Source organism: Paroedura picta, chromosome 4, assembly GCF_049243985.1.
Source record: "Paroedura picta isolate Pp20150507F chromosome 4, Ppicta_v3.0, whole genome shotgun sequence".
Taxonomy (NCBI): domain Eukaryota; kingdom Metazoa; phylum Chordata; class Lepidosauria; order Squamata; family Gekkonidae; genus Paroedura; species Paroedura picta.
The window spans coordinates 49,473,519-49,494,331 of NC_135372.1; the positions used below are offsets into that span (position 1 = coordinate 49,473,519).

At 42.5% G+C, this 20,813-nt stretch overlaps 1 protein-coding gene and 1 pseudogene across 1 annotated transcript in view; both read left to right on the plus strand.

Annotated features, from left to right (window-relative positions):
• The window catches only part of PTPRC (protein tyrosine phosphatase receptor type C), a 118,288-nt gene that overhangs the window by 38,004 nt on the left and 59,471 nt on the right, over positions 1 to 20,813 (plus strand). The window contains exon 2 of the mRNA XM_077332738.1: positions 20,152 to 20,190. Within this exon, the coding sequence (XP_077188853.1) occupies positions 20,152 to 20,190 (39 nt within the window). The remainder of the gene's footprint in view (positions 1 to 20,151; positions 20,191 to 20,813) is intronic.
• Positions 5,090 to 5,494, plus strand: LOC143836780 (large ribosomal subunit protein eL34 pseudogene; annotated as a pseudogene).

The following is a 20,813-nucleotide window of genomic DNA, read 5'->3' on the forward strand; positions in this document are numbered from 1 at the left end:
TTGAATAAATCTTTATTGGTCTTAAAAGTGCTATTGGACTCAATTCGTGGTGACTGATGGGAGATTTTATCTATAGTGGCAGCAAACCTCTGGATAGCAGGGCTGGAAAGAAGCAGCAGATGAGGTTCTTGATCTCCATGTTTGGTTGGCCCTGCGGGGCAACTGATTGGAGTTCTTTTCATAAACGAGTGGTAGATTTTTCTGTGTTCTGGTCAAGTGTCACAACAGGGCAGGCACAAAACCTGGGGCCATTCCGCACTCATTCAAAATTGCTCAATGGTTGCAAAGTGAAATCGCTAATGTTTTGCTGTTATGCACAACGTTGTTGACAATCTGCAACACTCCTGAAACCAATCCACAAAAAGCACTTCGTTGTAGCGCTTTCAGGGAAATCCCCAAAAGTGGATTCACCCTCTGGAAAGCGCTACACTCTTGCAACCAATCTGCAACACTAGCGGGAAAGTTCTGTGCGTTACCATTGTTGCGGTTTCTGCAAAGTCCCTCCCCCTACCTCTCTCCTCTGATCTTCCGGCGAAGCGATCGCCATTTCTTTTTCTCGGAGCGAGTGGAAATCAACGCACCAGCGAGCCTTCGTTTACCCAGCGAGGCTTCCCTGGCTGCAGTCCCTCCCCAGAGCTGTTTTAAGTCACCAAGCACCAAGCAACACACAGCCCCGTTTGCTGGTTTATTTTCCCTTTATTTTTCACTCTATTTTCGGCCGAAAATCACGCCCATGTGTGTGGGGGGGGGTTCACTCGGGGGGAGCGTGGCAATGATGAAACGGCAGCTCAAACTCCACCTGCTAGCTAGATGGGTCTCTCTGTTGCAACGAATCAACGCAGATTCATTGCAACGTGTGTGTGTGTGTGTGTTTTTTAAACCTTCCTTAAAGGGAAAGGAGCTTTTTGGGAGCATGATAACGGCCGCCCATTGGCTGCTTGACGGCCAGGGGCGGGACAAAGCTCGGCAATATCGCTTCCTGGCTAGCGATTTTTGCCGAGACCGGAAACCTGTGGGAAACGATAGAAACGCAACTGGATTCCACTACAAAGGCAGGTATGCATAACGACGAATTCCACTATTTAAAATGGCGTTTTTTCGTTCCGCAACCAATTTGCTACATAGATGCTGGTGCGGAATGGCCCCTGCATATGCCCTTAGTATTGTGTGACCCCATGAGCGGAGGGAGAAGAAGACCTTCTTTCCCTCCTGAAAGCAATCCTAGGGTTGCCAGGAAGGGCAAAACACTGCACGTTACTATGAAGGCCATTTGGTTGGCATGAAAGCTTCACGATATTAAAAAATGAAAACAACAATAAAATAGATTGCTGATTTTTCTACTATTCCCACAACCTATAAGAAGAAGGGGAGGGAGAAGAAGAGTTTTTTTAATACCTTATTTTTCACTGCCTGAAGGAGTCTCCAAGCAGCTTACGATTGCCTCACAACAGACACCCCATGAGGTAGGTGAGGCTGAGAGAGCCCTGAGAACTGTGACTAGCCCACGGTCATCCAGCTGACCACATATGGAGGAGTGAGGAACCCAAACCAGTTCTCCAGATTATAGTCCACTGCTCTTAATCACTATACCACATGTAGAAGAAGAAGAATGTTCCAGGGTTTAGCCCAGAGGTAGTCAAACTGCAGCCCTCCAGATGTCCATGGACTACAATTCCCATGCCAGTGAATGCTGGCAGGGGCTCATGGGAATCTACCGCGGTTAATGTGATGCTGACCTGTTATGTTGTTTGAATATAGGAGGCTGAACAGATCCCACATTTCTGCCTCTGTATGTGTGTGTATCTTTATATCTCTGAAGGAGCAGGTGCTAGATTTCTATCAGCCAGCAATGGTTAGGTACTTTCTTAAGAAATCTGGGTCACAGTAGATGAATAATACTAGCCATGTGGTTTTGAGATGATATGGTAGCTTGATGACACGGTAGCTGGCACTCAGATGCAGAGACAAGAACTGCTGAAGGTTCCATTAAGCATGAAGCAAGAAATAGCAGAATGCTAAGTGACAGTTCCTTGCGAAACAAAGTTCTCAAACCAAATCTTTCTCGTGATGGTTGCTGTAGCCATTTCACAGCCCCCCCCCCCCCCGGATTACAACAGGCAAAGCAGTCACATTATAAAATATAATGCAGGGCATTAGCACGGAACAGTGACATTCTGATTTGTTCATTCAGAAAGAAAACAGCTGTGTTTCCCTCAGTCACTTCCTCTCCCTTAAAAAAATTATTTTTTGCACTCCACAGATGGGGGACGATTAAAGAAACCCAAAGTAACAAAAATAAGGCCTATATCTAGCCTAGAAAGCTTTTTCGTTGACGTTCAGTAGACCCACCAAGCTTTAACTCAGGTGTGGTAAAAGAATATTTTCTGAAGTTTGTGTGAATAGAGAAGAATATTGAATCCTCAAGTTACGTAAGAAGTACAGTGTGTGCTTTAATGCTAACGTCTCTCTTTAAATGTTGTATATAACAAGTGAGGAGTAAAGACACAGTTTGCAAATCCCTCTCCCCAGATCCCCCTCTGAAGCTTTCTTTGAGCTCTCAAGACACTTAACCAAGCTAATTCCCCTTCCCCCACCCTAGGATTCTCAGCTGCTGCTTAGTTTCCCATCCCGCCTGGAACATTTTCAGTCTTCATCATTTCCTGTTTTTTGAGAAATTTTGTCTATGTGCGTGTGGTTAATATTCACAGGTTTGGTTTGTTTGCTTGTTTGATTAAGTGAGAATTTTCTGTATAGAAAGACCTACCTTGTCTTTGGATGACCCTGTTGTAGGGCTTTCATCTTCTGTAGAGAGACTATTAGGTTGTAATGTTTTGAGCATGCCAAACTCAGTGTGTTCCATAAAACAAATAAAGCTTAGCAGGTTGATTTTACTAACTTATCGCGTGAGGCCATGACTGAAGGGGTCTGGTTGCTTCTATAAAACACACTTGTTTGTTTGTTTGTTTATCTACTGCCCTCCCCTGAAGCTCAGGTGGTTCTGATCCTTCTGATAAATAAGCACCTGCAGCACGGTTCAGCTTACTGTGGTGGTTAAGTATGGTGGCATCTAGTCTTGAGAATTGGGTTTGATTCCCCACTCCTTCACAGGCAGCCTGCTGGGACACCTTGGGCTAATCACAGTTCTCTTAGAGTACTCTCAGCCTAACCTACCTCACAGGGTATCTGTTGTGGGGAGAGGAAGGGTAGACAAGCCATTTTGAGACTCCTTTGGGTACTAAAAGCGGGTATAAGAAGAAGAAGAGTTGGTTTTTATATGCCGCTTTTCTCTACCAGGAATCTCAAAGTGGTTTACAATCACCTTCCCTTTCCTCTCCCCACAGCAGACATTCTGTGAGGTAGGTGAGACGGAGAGAGCCCTGATATTACTGTTTGGTCAATCCGCCCTATCAGGGCTGTGACAATCCCAAGGTCCTCCCAGCTATTCTTCTTCATCATCTTTTGATCACGTTGGGCATAATTTTTTTTCTTTTTTCCCCCCGGTAATAGTGTTTTTTTAAAATATCTATCTGCCGTTGTTCTATCTATAAATCTTTATGGATCATATCTGAATGCTAAATGGTGAGATGAAGAGAACAGATCAATTCTTAATTGTAAATATACTTGTGGTTAATGAATGTGTGGTTTTTGTAGGCCATCATTACCTACATCAGGTTGGACCAAGGTTCTAGCTAGCTAGCTAGTTTGTACTTAAAAAAACAACAACCCCTTTATCTGTTTTCTAAGAATTTTGGGGAGTTTTGAAGTTAAGCTAAGAAAGTGTGACTGGCCAAAGGTTGCTTACATGGCAATCTAAAGCAAAGTTCTGTACTTATTAATATCAATAGACTTAGAGGGATGTAGGAGGACATTGCCTGTGAGCCTCATGAAATAGTATGGATTTGAACCCAGATGTCCCAGATCTCAGTTGTAGGACTGTGATCTAAGACAGATGCATATGCTTGACTGTTTTTGCAGTTGTTCTTACATTAAGCCCCTCTCAACAGTTCTGCCTATTCGGTCTTAAATGGCTAAGGGAGAGTGAAGTCCAAGAGCCTCATTTCTACTAGAAAGTTCTTGTGTAGGGGAGCTTCACAAGAAACTCTGCTATTGTGCAGTGGGAATTGTGCAGAAGAACATCCTGGTCAACGGTGACCATGACTTTGAAACTGGGCATAAGTAGCATCATGGGACTTGCATGCAGTCCCAATCTGATATTGCAGATCATCTATAACTGGCTTTATAGTACAATTGATGGCATGATGTTTCTTTAGGCTGAGCAACTTTAGGTAGTATAATGGCTATATATGAGGTACGGAAATTGCATATGCTCTTTAATTATGTAGGATAGTGGTGGTTGTTAGTTCTCAGCTGGGCATTTGTCAGGATCTTGGTTGAATACGATTTTTTTTAACACTATTAGAAGAAAGAAGCAGACCCTTGACAACTTATCAGACACATTAGAACAACACATTAGAAACAATTCAAGTTTTATCCACATTTTAAATGTGAATTTTTATGTTTGATGGTGCTTTATTTGAGCACCCATCCAGAGGCCATATACTATTTCTGCTACTACAACTACTGTTACTGTAGCTACTAATATTATTTATTTACTTCTTGGTGTTCAGAACACTTCACCTATGTTGAAATCAAGCATCCATCAGGTCAGTGTGTGAGGGTGGAATATTATTCTGAGTTCTAATTTTTTTGGGGGGTGGGGGTTAATTCTAAATTTAAATATAGGCTGTGACATTAACAGTTTGCTGTCACCTTGATTTTGATTATCAGATGAAGACTAAGATCAACTAGCAGAACTTATTTTAATGAGGGTTTAACTGTTGTAACTGCTTTAGAAAACCCCAGCCCAATCCTAGAACATGTTAACTCTTAATAATAGCATCAACCCTTAGTGCTAAATAGCACTCCAGTTACTCAATTCAGGTATTGTCCCTGTCACATATTGCTGGTATCAAAAAATACAAAAGGGACTCAAGGTAAGGGCTTCTTCCTCTCTCTCCTGGGTAGAGTGGGTTTGAATCCGTTTCCATCCGCTACGTGGAGGGACCGGGAGAGCCTGGGGGACTGAATCATGGTCCAGCACTTGACATACTGCCATAGACAGTACAAAACAGCTTTTAACAAGACTAGACTGTCTCAAACACCAGGTTACAAGATTGTTTACCTTTATACCAAACAGGTTGGCAAAGCACCAAAATCTGCATGTGGTGTGTGCCCAGGAAGACTTCGAGGTGTTCATGCTGTTTGCCCTAAAGTTATGAGACTGTCCAAAACAAAGAAGCATGTTAGCAGAGCCTATGGTGGTTCCATGTGTGCTAAATGTGTTTGGGAAAGAATCAAATGGGCATCCCTTATTGAGGAACAGAAGGCTGTTGTCAAGGTGTTGAAGGCAGAAGCACAGAGTCAGAAATCAAAGTGAATATCTGTGTATGCCTAATAAATAAAAAGTGAACTTTTGCTTGTGTAAAAAACAAAAGCCAGAAAAGGGAATTTAAAGGAAAACTCAGCTTCAGCTCCGTAGATTTATATGTTTATTTTTGGAACTTCTATTCCACCCCAAACGATACGTTGTCTTGGGGCAGTCTACAACAAACACTTAGCTCTTTATTGTACAACAAAGACTAGGGTTTCGTTGGCTCTGAATTTTTCACTGAGAAATAATATAGTGATTTGATGTGGCTACAAACAAAATGTAAGTAATGGGTAAAAAATAGGTAGATAATTCCTATGCATGCTTTACAATTTTTGGCATCTTTGATCACTAAACAGAATTATACCTTCATTGTCAATTCATGCAATTTCGTTGAATTTAGTCACCTCTAAGTCAAAATTCATGGTATGGCAATCACATGCCATGTTAGGAGAAACCCTCCCCCCCCAAGGCATTCCATGGTCCACATTTAATTAATCTCTAATTATATGAAACAGATTTAAATCTCTGCATATAAAATGAGCTGGATTTTACAGTCATATGATTGTATATTCTATTGCATAGACCTGATAACCTAACAACAAGCCTAAAACCATTTCCCATTATTATATAGCTGTTTTCTGCTGTGGCTCAGTGAGGGAACATTTGCTTTGTGTTTAGAAAGTCCCAGGTTCAGTCTCTTCTCCAAAGAACTGTGGCCCGTCACAGCAAATCCAGGGCTAGGTGGGTTTAGCTATTTAGGCAGCTTTAGGTGTTCTGGTCTGGAAGATACATTAGCTCTGGTATTGTAGTGCTTCTCAAAATATGGGTAAGGGCCCCTAACAGAAGCCAGGAAAAAGGAGGAAAAACAGAAAGTGGGTTTACCTCAGCATGAAATGGCCTTGAAATTCAGCCTGTTGCTCAGTAGTGCTGTATATTTATAGATAGGGGATATATAGAAATGCAGGCTTGTACAGTGTTATGTATATAGAAGTAGGAAAATAGTATGGAATCACTGTGGGGACCCCAAAAGACTTGTCCCTAAGTGGGTCCCATTACAAAAAGAGAAGAACTGTTTTTTTTTTTATCACCACTTTTCTCTACCTTAAGGGAGTTTCAAAGTGAATGCCTTCCCTTCCTCTCCCCACAACGGACACCTTGTGAGGTAGGTGAGTCTGAGAGAGTCCTGAGAGAATTGTGACAGCCCAAGGTCGCTCGGCTGGCTGCATGGGGAGGAGTGGGGAATTAAATCCGGTTCTCCAGATTAGTGTTTGCTGCTTTTAGCCATGACAATACACTGGCTCTCAGTGCAAGAAATGTTGAGGACTACTGCTTATCAGCATATAGGATATGTAGACTTCTTAAAGCTAGATGAGCTATAATGACCAAACTACATGAGTAATAAGATGAGCTGGTGGGTGGCAAAAGTTATGCTGACAGTGTGCTGGTGACAGCTATGACAAAAGTCTGGCCAGTGAGAAAATATTTCTCCAAAGAGTGAGCCTCACCATAGTTAAACACCCGCCCACCAACTAGTCTGAATGACATATCAACTGGAGTGTGTTGCGGGGGTGGGGACTACAATGTACAAGCCCTCCATCCATGCATACCTCATGTTTTGTCTGTGGACACAAAGAGACTTTAAGTGTCGGAACTAAGACTGGGATTCTGAACCCTTGCTTGGGATTCATCAATCCTGCGGTTTTTGCCAATCACTGGATAGATTTATGGCCCAATCATGGGCCTGCAATTACAGCCAATGGCATGTCTTGGCAGGAAGCTCAAGAATCTATATAACTTCAACAATCCTGGCTATCAATGCTCAATGTTTTCTTATTACAATAAAGTTGCTGGATGTTTGGAGCTGAGTGCCCATGTCTTGCTGAACCCATGGATCTAATGCTTCATCTATAGAATGCTAGGTGTTCTTCTAGTGCAGGGGTCCCCAACCTGAGGTCCACAGGCTGCATGTGGCCCCCAACCTCTTTTTGTGCAGCCCCCCCCCCCAATCTGCTTGTCTGCCGCTATCACCCTCAGGGCATTTTCTCTCAGACCCATACGTTGCTGTGTGAATGGGTTCAGGAGATGTCAGGTCTGCTTTTGCAAAAATAAATGGTGGGAAAAAGACAGTAAAAGGCCTGGTATTTTTGCAAAAAAAGAATAGAAAGTTTTTTGCATACTGAACATTTCTAGAGATTCCACCCATCAAAGCAAGTGGCTTCCAATGATGCTGGTAAGGTTGCTGCTGCAAGCAAAAGTAGTCTTCCTTCTACAAGAGCTGGTTGCTCTGACTTCTGGCTTTGCTAGCTTCTGCCTCTCCTCTCTGCTATTCTGCTAAAAACCCTGTAAGATGTCTACAAAAGCCTATGTCTATTTCAAGGAAACAAAAAATTGCAGATGAGATTTAATTTGTCTTTAATGACAATGAACTACTGGGTACTAATTTGTTTTAAACAAGGATAAAGCAGTTTGCCTAATATGTCTTGAAACTGTCACAGTATTAAAGTACAATATTAAAAGGCACTTTGAATCAAGCATATTTTAGTAAGCATGTTGAAGAGAACCTGTCTACTGTGAGGGCCAGCTATCATGCTGCTAAATACATTGCTGAGAGTGGTAGACCATTTTCTGATTCTGAATTTGTTTAAAACTGCATGGTTAAAGTAATGGAGGAAATGTGCCCTATACAATCACTAGGTGTGTTGACGAATTAGGAGAAGAGCTGCATATGTCACTGGTTATCAGAGCAAAAATTTTTATTTTTTTCTTTGCCATTAGATGAGAGCAATGACATTATGGACACTACTCAAATACTAATTTTTATCATGGGGATAGATTCCAACTTCAGAATTACAGAAATGTTGTGTGCACTTCAAAGTTTGAAAGGCACCACAACTGAGAAAACATATTCTTGAAGGTATATAAATCAGTAGAAAATCTTGGTCTGAGTTGAGATAAACTGAAAAGCATCACAATGTGGTGGGAAGTAAAACTGGTGTAGTTGCAAAAATCAATGAAGAGATATTGAAATTAAATCTTACACTTCCTGTGCAATTTCACCGTATCATCCATCAGCAAACCTTGTGTAGTAGGATTCTTTAGTGGGAAAGCCTGATGTGTATTGTTGTATCCAGCATTAATAACATCAGGCATCATGGTGTTGCTCTTCATCAATTTCAAAATTTTCTCTCAGAGATAGATGCAGAATATGTGGATGTATTGTACCATGCAGAAGTCAGGTGGCTTGGCAGTGGCAAAGTCCTCAAATGTTTTTTCAGTCTTTATCATGAAATTGATGTTTTTCTTGAGAAAGGGTAAGGAAGTACTTTCTGACTCTGAATGGATTTTTGATTTGGCTTACTTAATGGAAATCATAGAGCATCTGAACACATTGAATCTAAGGTTGCAGGGAAAGGAAAGCTTGTGATAGGTATACTGAATTGGTTTTGAAGCAAAACTAAACATTTTTGTGAAGCAAGTTAGCGAAGGTAACTTTTCAGACTTCTCATGCTGCAGTGGACTAAAATTTAAGAAGGATGGGATTTACAATTCAGTGTTGAAAGACACTTCAAAACACAGAACCTATTGCAGATGGAATGTCAGAACAGATTCACTGATTGCCATAAGCTTGGAAAAGAAATAACAGTGTTTCAGAATCCATTTGAAGTAGCACCAGAAGATGCAAGTAACTGTTGGAACAGATGGAACAAATTGATTTGCAAGCCAGTGATCATCTCAGAGACAAATAAAATAGTCTGTTAGATTTCTAATCTGGTCTATCTGCTATATTTATCAAGCTAAAGAAATTTGCCGCAGGCATGTTCACAGTCTTTGGCAGCACATGCATATGTGAACAAACCTTTTCTAAGTTGAAAATTTTGAAATCAAAGTGTAGGTCAAGGCTTACAGATGAACATTTACATGACATTTTAAGAGTGTCTGTCAGAAACCTTGACTTGGACATCAATGCCTTTGGCTATCAGAAATCGCCCACAAATATCACACTGACTACGTAATCATGTGTAGCTAAATAAAAGAAGTCCACAATAAAGTATTGTTCCAAAATGGATTGCATTAAAGTTAACATTTCTTCATTCACTTTTAAATGTTTACTTTTGAACTAAATAAGTAGGTTAATAATTTTGTTACATTTTGGTTTAAGATGTGGCCCTCTTTAGGCACTAGACACACTATTGCAGCCCCCATGTGCCAAAGGGTTGGGGACCCCTGTTCTAGTGCATAACAATAAACTGTAGGATTTGGAAACATTATTCGATTACTTTAAACTCATTTTGATATTGGCCGAATTTTCACTTAACAACATTGCCCAAGATCCATGTCTTGTAATCCTTGCTCCCACCAGCTCTGAGAATTTTTTTTAAGCAGCGTAGTCAGAACTCTTTGAAGTCAGCAGCCATTGACTTCAAATGTGTTTAGTTCGATCTTATACTATGCACTGAAAGCTCTTTTATTTTTCTCAGTGTGAAAACTGTGTTCATTGTGTTTTGCATGAACAAGCTAGTACCTTTCTTTTTTCCTAGGATACAAGGAATAATAAAGTCATAAAATGCACGAAGAAGTGCGATTTCAGGAGTGCAATTTTTAGTCACCCCCCACATACCACTTTAAAATGAGAAGTGGTGTTTATAAAAACTGAACGCTATACTTATGTGTCATACAAGTATATTCATTGTGATCGGCTGCAGCACCTTATTTATTGAAATGTGACATGATAATCTGGTTCATCCCAGCATTATATATGAAATGGCTTTGAGTGGCTAAGGCTTCTGGACTCATTCAGACTCCATGCATACTGTGGTGGCTTATCTTAAAGTTCTGAGGCGGGGGGAATCCAGAATCATATCTGGGCCGGTCTGAGGACATCAAAACTGGAGAAACAATTCTCATGTTATCTTTGCTGTTTAGTTCCTGCTTTCATATATTTAGTTCCAATAGTTACAGGAACAAAAAAAAGAGAGTTCATGTCAGGTGACGCTTCCCAAGGGGATCAATGGTGCTGCTATAAAAGGACCCATTTCAGCTGCTTTTTGTCCATGGCCTCCCCTTTTGCAAAATCCAAGGTGCAGTTTAGGACCTGATTTTATGGAACTGGCGGTTTAGGTAGCAAAGGTAATTTAAGACCAGGCAGAAAGAACTCAGTGTGACCAATCGAGCTGGCAGAAAAATGGGCAAAAGGTCACCAGAAAAATGCTCTTGTGATCACAGTTGGGATGAGCTACATTAAAACCATTAGAGCATTTTAGGGTTTTGCCCAGTAATCCCCAATGTACATGCTGGGCCAGGCTAGTGTTTTGCAAGAAGTCTGCTAGTGTGTCATAAGCAATATATTAATTAATTCTTCAGAGTACCCACATTTGTTTCTCAGTGAAAAAGGTCATAGCTAATGAAACCCTACAGAATCTACACAGCTGAAATTGAGTTTTCCCTCAGATTCCCTTTTGTGTCTTTTGATACCAGTGATCTGTGATATAGGCAATAGCTGATTTGAGTAGCTGAAGTCTGACTACATGTAATACTTAATATGAAGTTGTCCTTAGTTCAGCCTTTTTTCAACCTTTTGACTTTGGAGGAGACATTGAAATATTTTTCAGGCGTCAAGGAACCCTGGGTGACATGCACCTTAGGAGAAGTGGGTGTGGAAGTCAGATGCGGGAACCAGCCAATCAATCAATCGGTTACTATTTCCATTGTGGAGAAAGAGATGAGCCTGTAAAGCAACAGGAGAAATCGGCTCCAGTGATGTCTAGTGATGTCAGCTGCCATACGAACTTCTGGGAAAGGCCCTGAGGAGCTCTCACTTTGATAACTTCAATAGCATCAATCCTCTCTTTCACCTCTACTTTGCTCTGCTCTTGTCTTCTTCAAACAGCATTCCTAAGGGTGGATAATTTCAGTATCTCTGCATAGGGTGATAGTATTGATGATGCAATGACTCCCAATTCAAAAAATGTAGCAAGACAACCTACCCACGGAGGAGTCTGCTTGTGTTTCTGTATGACTTATTGTTCCGGACTAGTCTCTTGCCAAGCAGGAAGCACCTCCAGATCATGATTCATGCCGAAAGGCAGGAGGTGGGCTGTTCTGGAGGTGGATGATTCTTATTCCTGCATACTCATGTGGAGGAGGCGGTGTGAGGAGAGTTGGTGAAATTTAATTCAGGAAAAAGGATACTTCAGCCATCAGAACTTTAAGGGCAGCAAGGAGTTAGCATATGCACCTGAAAAAAGATACCTTCTTCAGATCCTATCCCCATCATTCCAATCCTTATCCATTGTTGTTCCTCTATATATTTCTGAAACAGCCTAGGCGGTGGGACGTGTCCGGCTGTAGGGCCAATCAGGGTGCAGCCAGCTTTGCCCTGATTGGCCCTGCCCCTGCAGCTCCCGCCCTCCGTCCCTGGACTCTAGCCTCTTTGCTTTCAGACGCCTCAGTGCCTGGAGCCAGCAGCAGGCAAGGGGAGAGGGCCCTGGGCAAAGGGTCGTGGTGGAGGGCTTGCTAATGAGGGCCTCTTGGCTTGCTAGGCTGGGCCTACTGATGAGGGCCTCCCGGCCTGCTGACTGCCTGCTAAGCAGCTTTGTCTCGAGCTGCCCAACCCCCTCCCACCTCACTTGATCTGGCTGCGAGCTACGACCCAAGGCCACCTTAAGCTGCCTGGCAAGGGGCCAGGGGAGGGGACCTTTTCAAGACCTGTTCTTAAGAACGGGCTTTGAAGCTAGTCCAAACATAATGTGAAAGCTAATTGTTTGATTTGCCTGCCTCCAGGAGCCCCCAGAGTAACCTGGAATGTTGTCTTACTCTCTCCTTCTTGGTAACTTTGGACTGGATGTTGCATATGAGAAGGCTGCTTGTCCCAGACTGCAGCAGCTCTCTCCTTGAGCAGAGTGTTCCTGAAAGCAGAAATCCATTTTTTTTCCTAAGAAGCAGTCATTGCAGTCTTACCCCCTGAACCACTGGCGTACACAAGTCAGATCTGATCCACAATGTAGAGATCCATTTTTATTTTGGAGGGGCTGGTTCCTGTAGTCTCTTGGAGAGCCAAGCATGATTACAAATGCACATTTGTAGAAAAGATTTTGATGGGGAAGCTTCACAACTGCACTGGAGAAGTTGTGGTTTAGCCCTGCGAGTGGGCCGAAGCCTTGAGCAGGCTGGTGCTATGGTAACTGAGTTTCACCGTTTAGGGGAGAGGAAAAATGCTTAAGCTCGAAACCACAGCGTGCTGTACCCTCTTCCTTTTTTGAAAGTAGGCTTCTAACAAAGTAAAAAAACAACAGAAGCAAACAAAACGGAACCACAAATGTAGCAGCAAAGCAGCACCTCCACGATGGCTTGGTGTACCAGCCCTGAGCAGCTCAAGATCAGATAACGGAGAGTTGACAAGGCACAAAGGCTTCCAACACGCATAGGCTTTCCATTCCTTACATAGCAGCGTTTGCCTAAAGACCTGGTATGACGCTTCCCTGTGCCAGCATAGAAGCACATGAGGCAGGTCTCTTCAACTTGTGACCCCTCCAGCCAAACAAAGCCCATCACCTTTGGCTGGTTGTGTTGTGTTTTCGCTGCCTGCGTTGACTTCGGCTAGGCGGAGTCACCGGCATTTCAACAAGGAGGTGGCATCAAAGGCAAGAGTTGGGCAAGAGTTTAACAATCAAGGCTTGCATTTTTCCAGGGTATGCTGTGTCTGCATGGCAACATGGCCACTGTATTTCTGGCAAGCAAATGCTGCAGGGGCATTTTGGCCTGTGGGCGGAAAGCTTTAAAGGTGACCACAGTTAAATGCTGGCTTTGCATCTTCCACCCAGCCACCTTCATCCAGCAATCATCATATAATTTTAAAAGTCCTTTGATGATTTAAGACAGTTAATGATTTGGCTCTTGTTGCTTGCATCTGAACCTAACTGAGCACAACTTGAGCAATATTTAAGGGGGGTGGGTGGAAACTTACCAGCTTTGAATTTGAAAATGAATCTATAAACTAGTAAAAAAGAGCCTCTTGTGGCGCAGAGTGGTAAGGCAGCAGACATGCAGTCTGAAAGCTCTGCCCATGAAGCTGGGAGTTCGATCCCAGCAGCCGGCTCAAGTTGATTCAGCCTTCCATCCTTCCGAGATCGGCAAAATGAGTACCCAGCTTGCTGGGGGTTAAACGGTAATGACTGGGGAAGGCACTGGCAAACCACCCCGTATTGAGTCTGCCATGAAAACGCTAGAGGGCGTCACCCCAACGGTCAGACATGACCCGGTGCCTTTACCTTTTTTTAAACTAGTAATTCCTTGTTTTTCTAAAGGTTTGTCTGTGTTTGCTGTTCCCCCCAGTTAATCTCTTTAGCAAAAATGCTGGGATTTAGGATTAGCTTGATGTTTTGGTAGGTTCAGAACACATGAAACAAAATACATAATTAACTTTTTGATTCATTTACTTGAACTCTGCCTTGCAAAATACGCTTTCACAATATGAAGTAATTTTAACTATTTTAGGCATTTAAAAAAAATAAAAGCAGGATTAAATAAAGGCAATGTTATATAGAGTGACAAGCCATGGCTCATGGCCACATGGAACCTAGAGAGAAAATCAAAATACTCCTGGCCTCCCTGCCTGACTCCTTCTATCACCTCCTCTCCATTCCCTGGAATAGGACACCATTTTAAGCAGATCGGGATCCTTTATTTGGTTTGGTTTTAATGGTTTATATTATGATACATTATGGACAGATTGATTTGAAACTTTAAACTTACAACATTATATAATTGCATTATATTCCAAACAATGTATACTGCCCTGAGCACACAGAGAAGGGCGGCATACAGATACAATAAACAAACAAACAAATAAATAGGTAAATAAAGGAGCAGTAGATAAGATGCTGGAGACAAACAGGAGGAGGGCATCATTTTCAGACCATGCTTGAGAGCATCCAGAACCTGGTTGCTGCTGGAAACCGAATGGCTGGATGGCCCTTGTCTGATCCAGCAAAGCAACTCTTATTATTCTTATAAGAGACAGGAATGTACAAGCATTCTATGTATTCTGTGGCAATTGCACATTGTACAGGGGATGTTTGATTCTGTGACAGACTATGCCGTGTCGTTTGGCACGCATGCTTGTGCATTTGTAGGCATTTCCCTGAGGATCAAGCTTTATCCACATCCAATCCCTCCTTCCCCCCTCCCAGCACTGAGCTGAGAGACCCAGATTTTGCCAGGTCTTTTAGCTTTACTTAAAGGACCCCCAAAATTTGGGGGGAGGAAATCTCATTCGCCTGAGTTGACAGTACTGAGCTGAACGGACTGATGGCTTGGCTCATTTGCCTACACGTTAGAAGGAAGCTTGGGGCTCCATGTGAAGTACTTCTGTCTCAGAGATTGCCTGTCTCATGTTCCCACAGCTGGCTGAGGGGAAAGAACATTTGTGGTAGAGCCTTAGCTTCAATTGCTCAGGATTTGTGGGATTACCTCTCTGAAGGGGCTTGTTGCTGCTCCACTCTTCAACAGGAGGGGATGCTGAGTCCTCCGTGTGTCTGCTGCGACTGTTGGCTGCATTGGATTGTTTGTACTCTTGTTCTTTACATTTCTTTTTATGGCTATAAATTGCTTTTGCCTTCAGAAGCTTGAGCCTTCCAGAGCCAGAGAATGGTGTCTTAATTTTAAAAAAGAAAGTAGATTAGAAAATCAATGAATGTAGTTGGCAGGGGTGTGCATGAGTGCACGTGCATGCGTGGGTGTGTTTCTGTGCGTGTGCGATGTAGCAACTCCTTGTCAACTTCAGTTGCAGGATGTAGTGGACCTTCTTTTTCTGTGTAGCAATTCTTTAGTTATGCGGTGAAAAGCAATGCATGTACAGAGATCTCTTCATGGACATAACTGCCCATACCTTTAAACACAGATCTGTTTCTAGACAGGTTTTTATTGTCTACCTGTGTCAGACAGATCTTTTCTTCTCCAGAGATGTTATGTGGTGCTTTTCCCTGGTCCTCTTGAGGGGTCACAAGAAGTCATTGCCAGATTTAGCAACCTGGTTTTCCCATAGAGAGTTTTTTTTCCTCACCTTCCTATTTGCCATCATAATTTGAACTGCAATGGCTTGTGTAGGCTGTTTTGTAGCCACAAATGTGTAGAAATGAAATGTCAGAATGTTTTTATCTCACAAAGGATCTGGTTACTATAGAGCAGCTGCAATTCAAACACCTACAGCCACATATGTTATCTGGATATATTGTTGTGGGAGAGGAAGCAGAAGAGACATAGCGCACTGGCATTTGGCATTCATGCTCATGCATTTACATGTGTGTACCAGAGGACTGACATATAGGTCCCCAGTCTCTCCCCCAGCATACTGAGAGGATGAAGAAAATCTGAAGAACTTGAGGACAAGTGTGTGCAAAATAACAAATATTTCAAAAGTCAAACCCAACATCTCCCTGAATGGTAAAATGGGCAAAGTGGTATTCTAGGGAAAGTTACTAGAAAAAAAGGGACTGTTCCTGAGAAACAGAAACAGCGTTTTTAAAAAGACGTATTTGGAACTGAACAACAATATGTGATAGTAATACATATGCATTGAGTGCACTGCTACAATACACCTGTGCATATGCTTTATTGCTTGGAGTCACATTCCATGACATTTAGAAGCCTACGCAGAGTGGGAGAAAATATTGAGATCTGGGAATCTGACAGCAATAAAGCAGAAGAATGTCATATTTAAGCTTTGCACAAGAAGCATCATGAACTCCCACAAAACTGCATTTGCAGTAAGGGATATAAAAAAACCCTAAGAACAGGAGAAAAAAAGGACAGATTCATGCATGTAGTATAGCACCTGAAGGCCTCGGTTCACAGCTAGGACTTCCTAACTCTTGGAAGACACAAAATAGGTAAGGATATCCACACAGGGGCAAGAACGATGGAGTGCAGAGGTGGAGCTCAATAGGATAAACAGGCAGAGTCTTTGGGCCCAGAACTGACAGAGGGTTCAAAGGGTAAGTAAATGACTTGATCTTCACTGGAAGAGCTGGCAGGAAATCATCTGGCTCTGATTCATCTAAAATGCACAGCTCCTCATTTCTCTCTTTCTGGTTGAGGAAATATCAGTTGGCAAAGGGAAGCAGAAGAGGCAGTAGAAGACAGCTATAGTTTTTAGAGAGGCTATTTTTGAGGCATGGGAAAACCTGGGTTGAAAGTGAAAGTTAAACTGCAAACATAATGCTGCAGTGACCTTAAAAGTACATCATAAAGAATTCCACTGCTTTGAAAGACACTATACTGTACAAAGACAGCCTCTTTCCTGTTCTCTCCATTATATACCTCCCTTGTTCTGGTACCCAGCCAGAAATATGTAGAACCAGTCATGCTGGTGGAAAATCATCCAGTTGACAGTTCTTCTAACAGCCTTCTTAGTGTATAGACTGTATCCAACTCTGTTGGAACAACAAGGGAAACAGTACTTTAAGAAACAGCAATCCTTTAGCCATACATTACGAATACCACAACAAACAGAAAAGTCAGGCACGTGACAAACTCTAAGAGCCACCCCCCCCCCCCTTCTAGAAGGCAGAGCATCCTTCACTTGTCTTGTGAGGAACAGAATAGTCTCCTGTGATAGTAAAAATCTCTATGGGAATTATCAGTGTGGGTTCCTTCAGGATGATGCTCTGCTGGTCTATGACCATAATAAAACTAACTGAACTGATGATAATTGAATTACTCAAATGGTCTTTAGAAATAGGATGCTGAGAGACAATGAGTGGCCCCAAATCCCCTTCCACATTTACAGACCTGGGGTTGGGGACATCTCTCTGCAAAATTTCCCCTAATCAAACGGTTAGCAATGCTGTGTAGGGATGTTCCTAGATATTTGGTAGTGGACACTGTAAAGCAGTGGTCCTCAACCCCTGGTCCGGGGACCAGTACCAGTCCATGGATCAGTCGGTACTGGGCCGCAGCTCCTCCTCATCCTCCTCCCTGACTGCTGCCTCGGGGGCTGCTCTGCCACTCTGCCACCGGCTCACCTTTGGTGCTCTCCAGTGGCCACCATGGCTGGGGCTCCCCCTTGGCATGGCACTGCACAGCTGCTGCTGGCAGTGCCCCCCAGTGGGCGGCGGGAAGTCACGGGCGCCAGCAGGAAAGCAAGCGGAGCAGGGGCTCAGGTGGCAGCGGCAATGTTCCTCGGCAAAAGACTATCTCCCCCCCCCCCCCCGGCCTCAGTAAAATTGTTAAGCGTTGACCGGTCCCCGGTGATAAAAAGGTTGGGGACCACTGCTGTAAAGACAAGTTTTGGAGAGAGAAAACTCAGCAGCGCCATAGAATCTGCCCTCTGAAGCTGCTATTTTCTCAAGCTGCTATGTGATCTGTAAATCAGTCCTTATTCTGACAGAACTCTGGATCCCACCTGGAGATTGGCACCCGTGTTCCATCCAGGTCTTTGTTGAGTGGTAGTAATTTCTGGTGCCTTGTAGGTAGGAAGAAAGTGGAGTTTGGTGTTGGGGAAGAGTATGTTTTATTATTTTTAATATTGTTCTAAAGGGGCAACAATTGCAGAACTAGACTAAAATAATTACCAGACAAATTATCAGCTGTCTTCTGACTTTTAATTCGTTCTTTCAAAGGAGGCTGCTTTTGTTGGCTTGGTGACTTACTGCTATCATGAGCTGTAGGAAATAAATATCCGCTGCATGCAGTTGGTTACAGTTTTTAGTGTTATGGTGCCATCTATTGAGTTTTCTCCCCTAAACATCTATCTATAAATACTGGTCTGTCTCAGACCATGGAGGTTTTGTCATATCTAATAATAAATGCTAGATATTTCCTTTTAAAATTAAAATTTAGGGGCAGGGACCTAAACTGAATCCGATTGGCAGGTTTCCTTTAGATCAGAATTGAACTAGGGATTAGAACACTTCCCCTGAAGTAGGTACTAGCACTTTTCTCCTTTCTTGGAGTGGAATTTATAGGTGTACGGTGGTTTACTGAAACAAATATCCATTTTCATGCACTGGTATATCACCACACATTTCATTTCAATGTTGCTTATGGTCCAAGACAGTTTAAGAAATTCATCCCTAAATTAAGGATAGCCACTTGTTCACCTGCAAGCATCGCTGAAATTCCAGAAGGGTCAGGACTTTATTCCACATGCATTAAAAATTGAATCATTGTTGTCAAATATGCTATGAAATCTTGTTGCATGAATGCAACAGATATTAATGTATTTTTATTTTTATTTTTATTTTGATTTATTCTCCACCACTTCTGAATTGGCTCGTGGCAGGTTACAAAGTCTTATAAAAACCTCCATTAAAAGACAAAAAAATTACTACATGGCGGGAAAAAATCTCCACCCATACCTTACTACAGGAGGGCTGAGGAAAGAGGTCGACGATGTACTACTCATACCCCGGGGGGGGGGGCATTGATCTACCTCACTGAGGACTCCTGAGTGAGGACTACTGTTGTGTAGTATTAATATTTATACATTCTGCTTTAGAGTCAAAATCTCGGAACAATACAGTTATGGGGCTTTTGCTGCAGAAGCCATCAGACATTCTAAACTACCCATAGATCTATTTTGTTGGTATTTGATAATGCTATGGCCAAGTATTAGGTTGGTATTTATTATTCTAATTACCTCCCATGCACACCACATAGTCACATGATATACTGGGCAACTTCTATTTTGGCTTTTGTGTTTTATTTTTGAAAGTTTGCTCAGGCACGTTGGGAATTGAGTTTGGGGGAGAATGTTCTTCTGTGCTTTACATAAAGATGGAAAGTGAAAGTGAAACACTGCTTGAGGAATGAGTCAGTCCTGCATTATTAAACCAGGACGGACTAAGGGTGAGAGCACAAGCCTACCACTGTGATGTTGGAATATTCTACCAGTTTGTTTCCTTTATTGCCCAATAGCCTTTGATTCTTTGATGTTGAAAGAAGGGTGTATAGAAATCTACTGAACACAAGAAGCTGTCATAGTGAATCAGACCATCGATCCACCAAGGTCTGTATTGTCTGCTCTGACTGGCAGCAGCTCTCCAGGGTCTTAGTTAAAAGTCCCCCCCCACACACACAATTTTAACTGGAGCAGCCAAGGACTGAATCTGTGGTCTTCTGCATGCCAAGTAGATGTGCTACTACTGGGCCACACTGTGCCACAGCCCCTCGCCAATCTACCGTTCATCCAACATAAAGCATCAGATATATCATAACAATGCATAGCAATATGGGAACCAGATGTTGACAGGTTAAGAGGAGACATTGATCTAGGAGCTATTAAATCTCATCTTCTAGATGGGATTACTCTTCTAATGAATGATCAGGCACACAGTATAGGAGGCGCCTGCTTCTGGAAACGCAGCTATTAAACTTAGCTGGAGGGGGGCATTTGACCAGTTGAAGTTAGTTCACCAGCTGCAACTATGAAACATATCTTAGCTTCAGATATTATGTGGCTGCCTTTGAAAAGTGTTAAGAAAGTTCTGGTGCCCTGGATTTTGCCTTGTCTTTAATAGATTTGTAGCTGCCCCACAGGCATTATAAAGCCAGACTCATAGGGTAGACATTTTAAAGTAAATAAAATATGAGTAGGTCTTTCCTGGTTCTTCAAAGCATACTTAAGGGTATCAGATGCTCTCTATCCCATGGATGAATGTAGAAATTGTCATTTTGACTATACTGTTCTCATTCTTGATTTTCCCCCTCCCTCTCTTTTCCAGTGTCAGCAACACCAGAAGCAACATATCCTCCAAATTCTGGTAAGATGATACTTTTAAATTCTTCTTCTGGGAAATATTTGATATACAGTAGTCATGATTTGGACTTGGACAATGAGCTTGCAAATATCCCATGGAAGCAGAGCTCGCTAGGTACAAGATAGGGCTGGAGGGGAGGGCAGTCAGTGGTAGAGAAAACCCAATATGGGCTGCACTCTAGGAAGGAAAGAAACTGGGGAAAGACTGAACTGATCTCTTGATTTGTTAAGGGAATAGAAGATGTACTCATGGACCGTTTATGCACTGGGAACTTCACTGTCCCAGCTCCCGTGCAGGAGCACAAATTGGAGACGGATGAGGTACACCGGGCCAAATACTCCCCCATGTGGGTGCAGGAAGAGGTGGGGCAACCTGCCATGACTAAAACTCCAGCTTGCAGCCCAGCATGAAACCTCCAGTGTGTAAACGGTCATGGAGGGTTTAGTTAATTTTAAAAGGAGTATAATTTTATGTACAAGAACTTGTATATGTTTAAGAATAAGTTAAAGCTGTTTCTTTTTCAGAATTTGAATAACAACATTTCAGTTGATTCAGAGTTAATTTGTTTTTGTCACTCTTAAGATTTTTTTGAACTACCTGTGTCCTCTGTTTTCTAACCATTAATC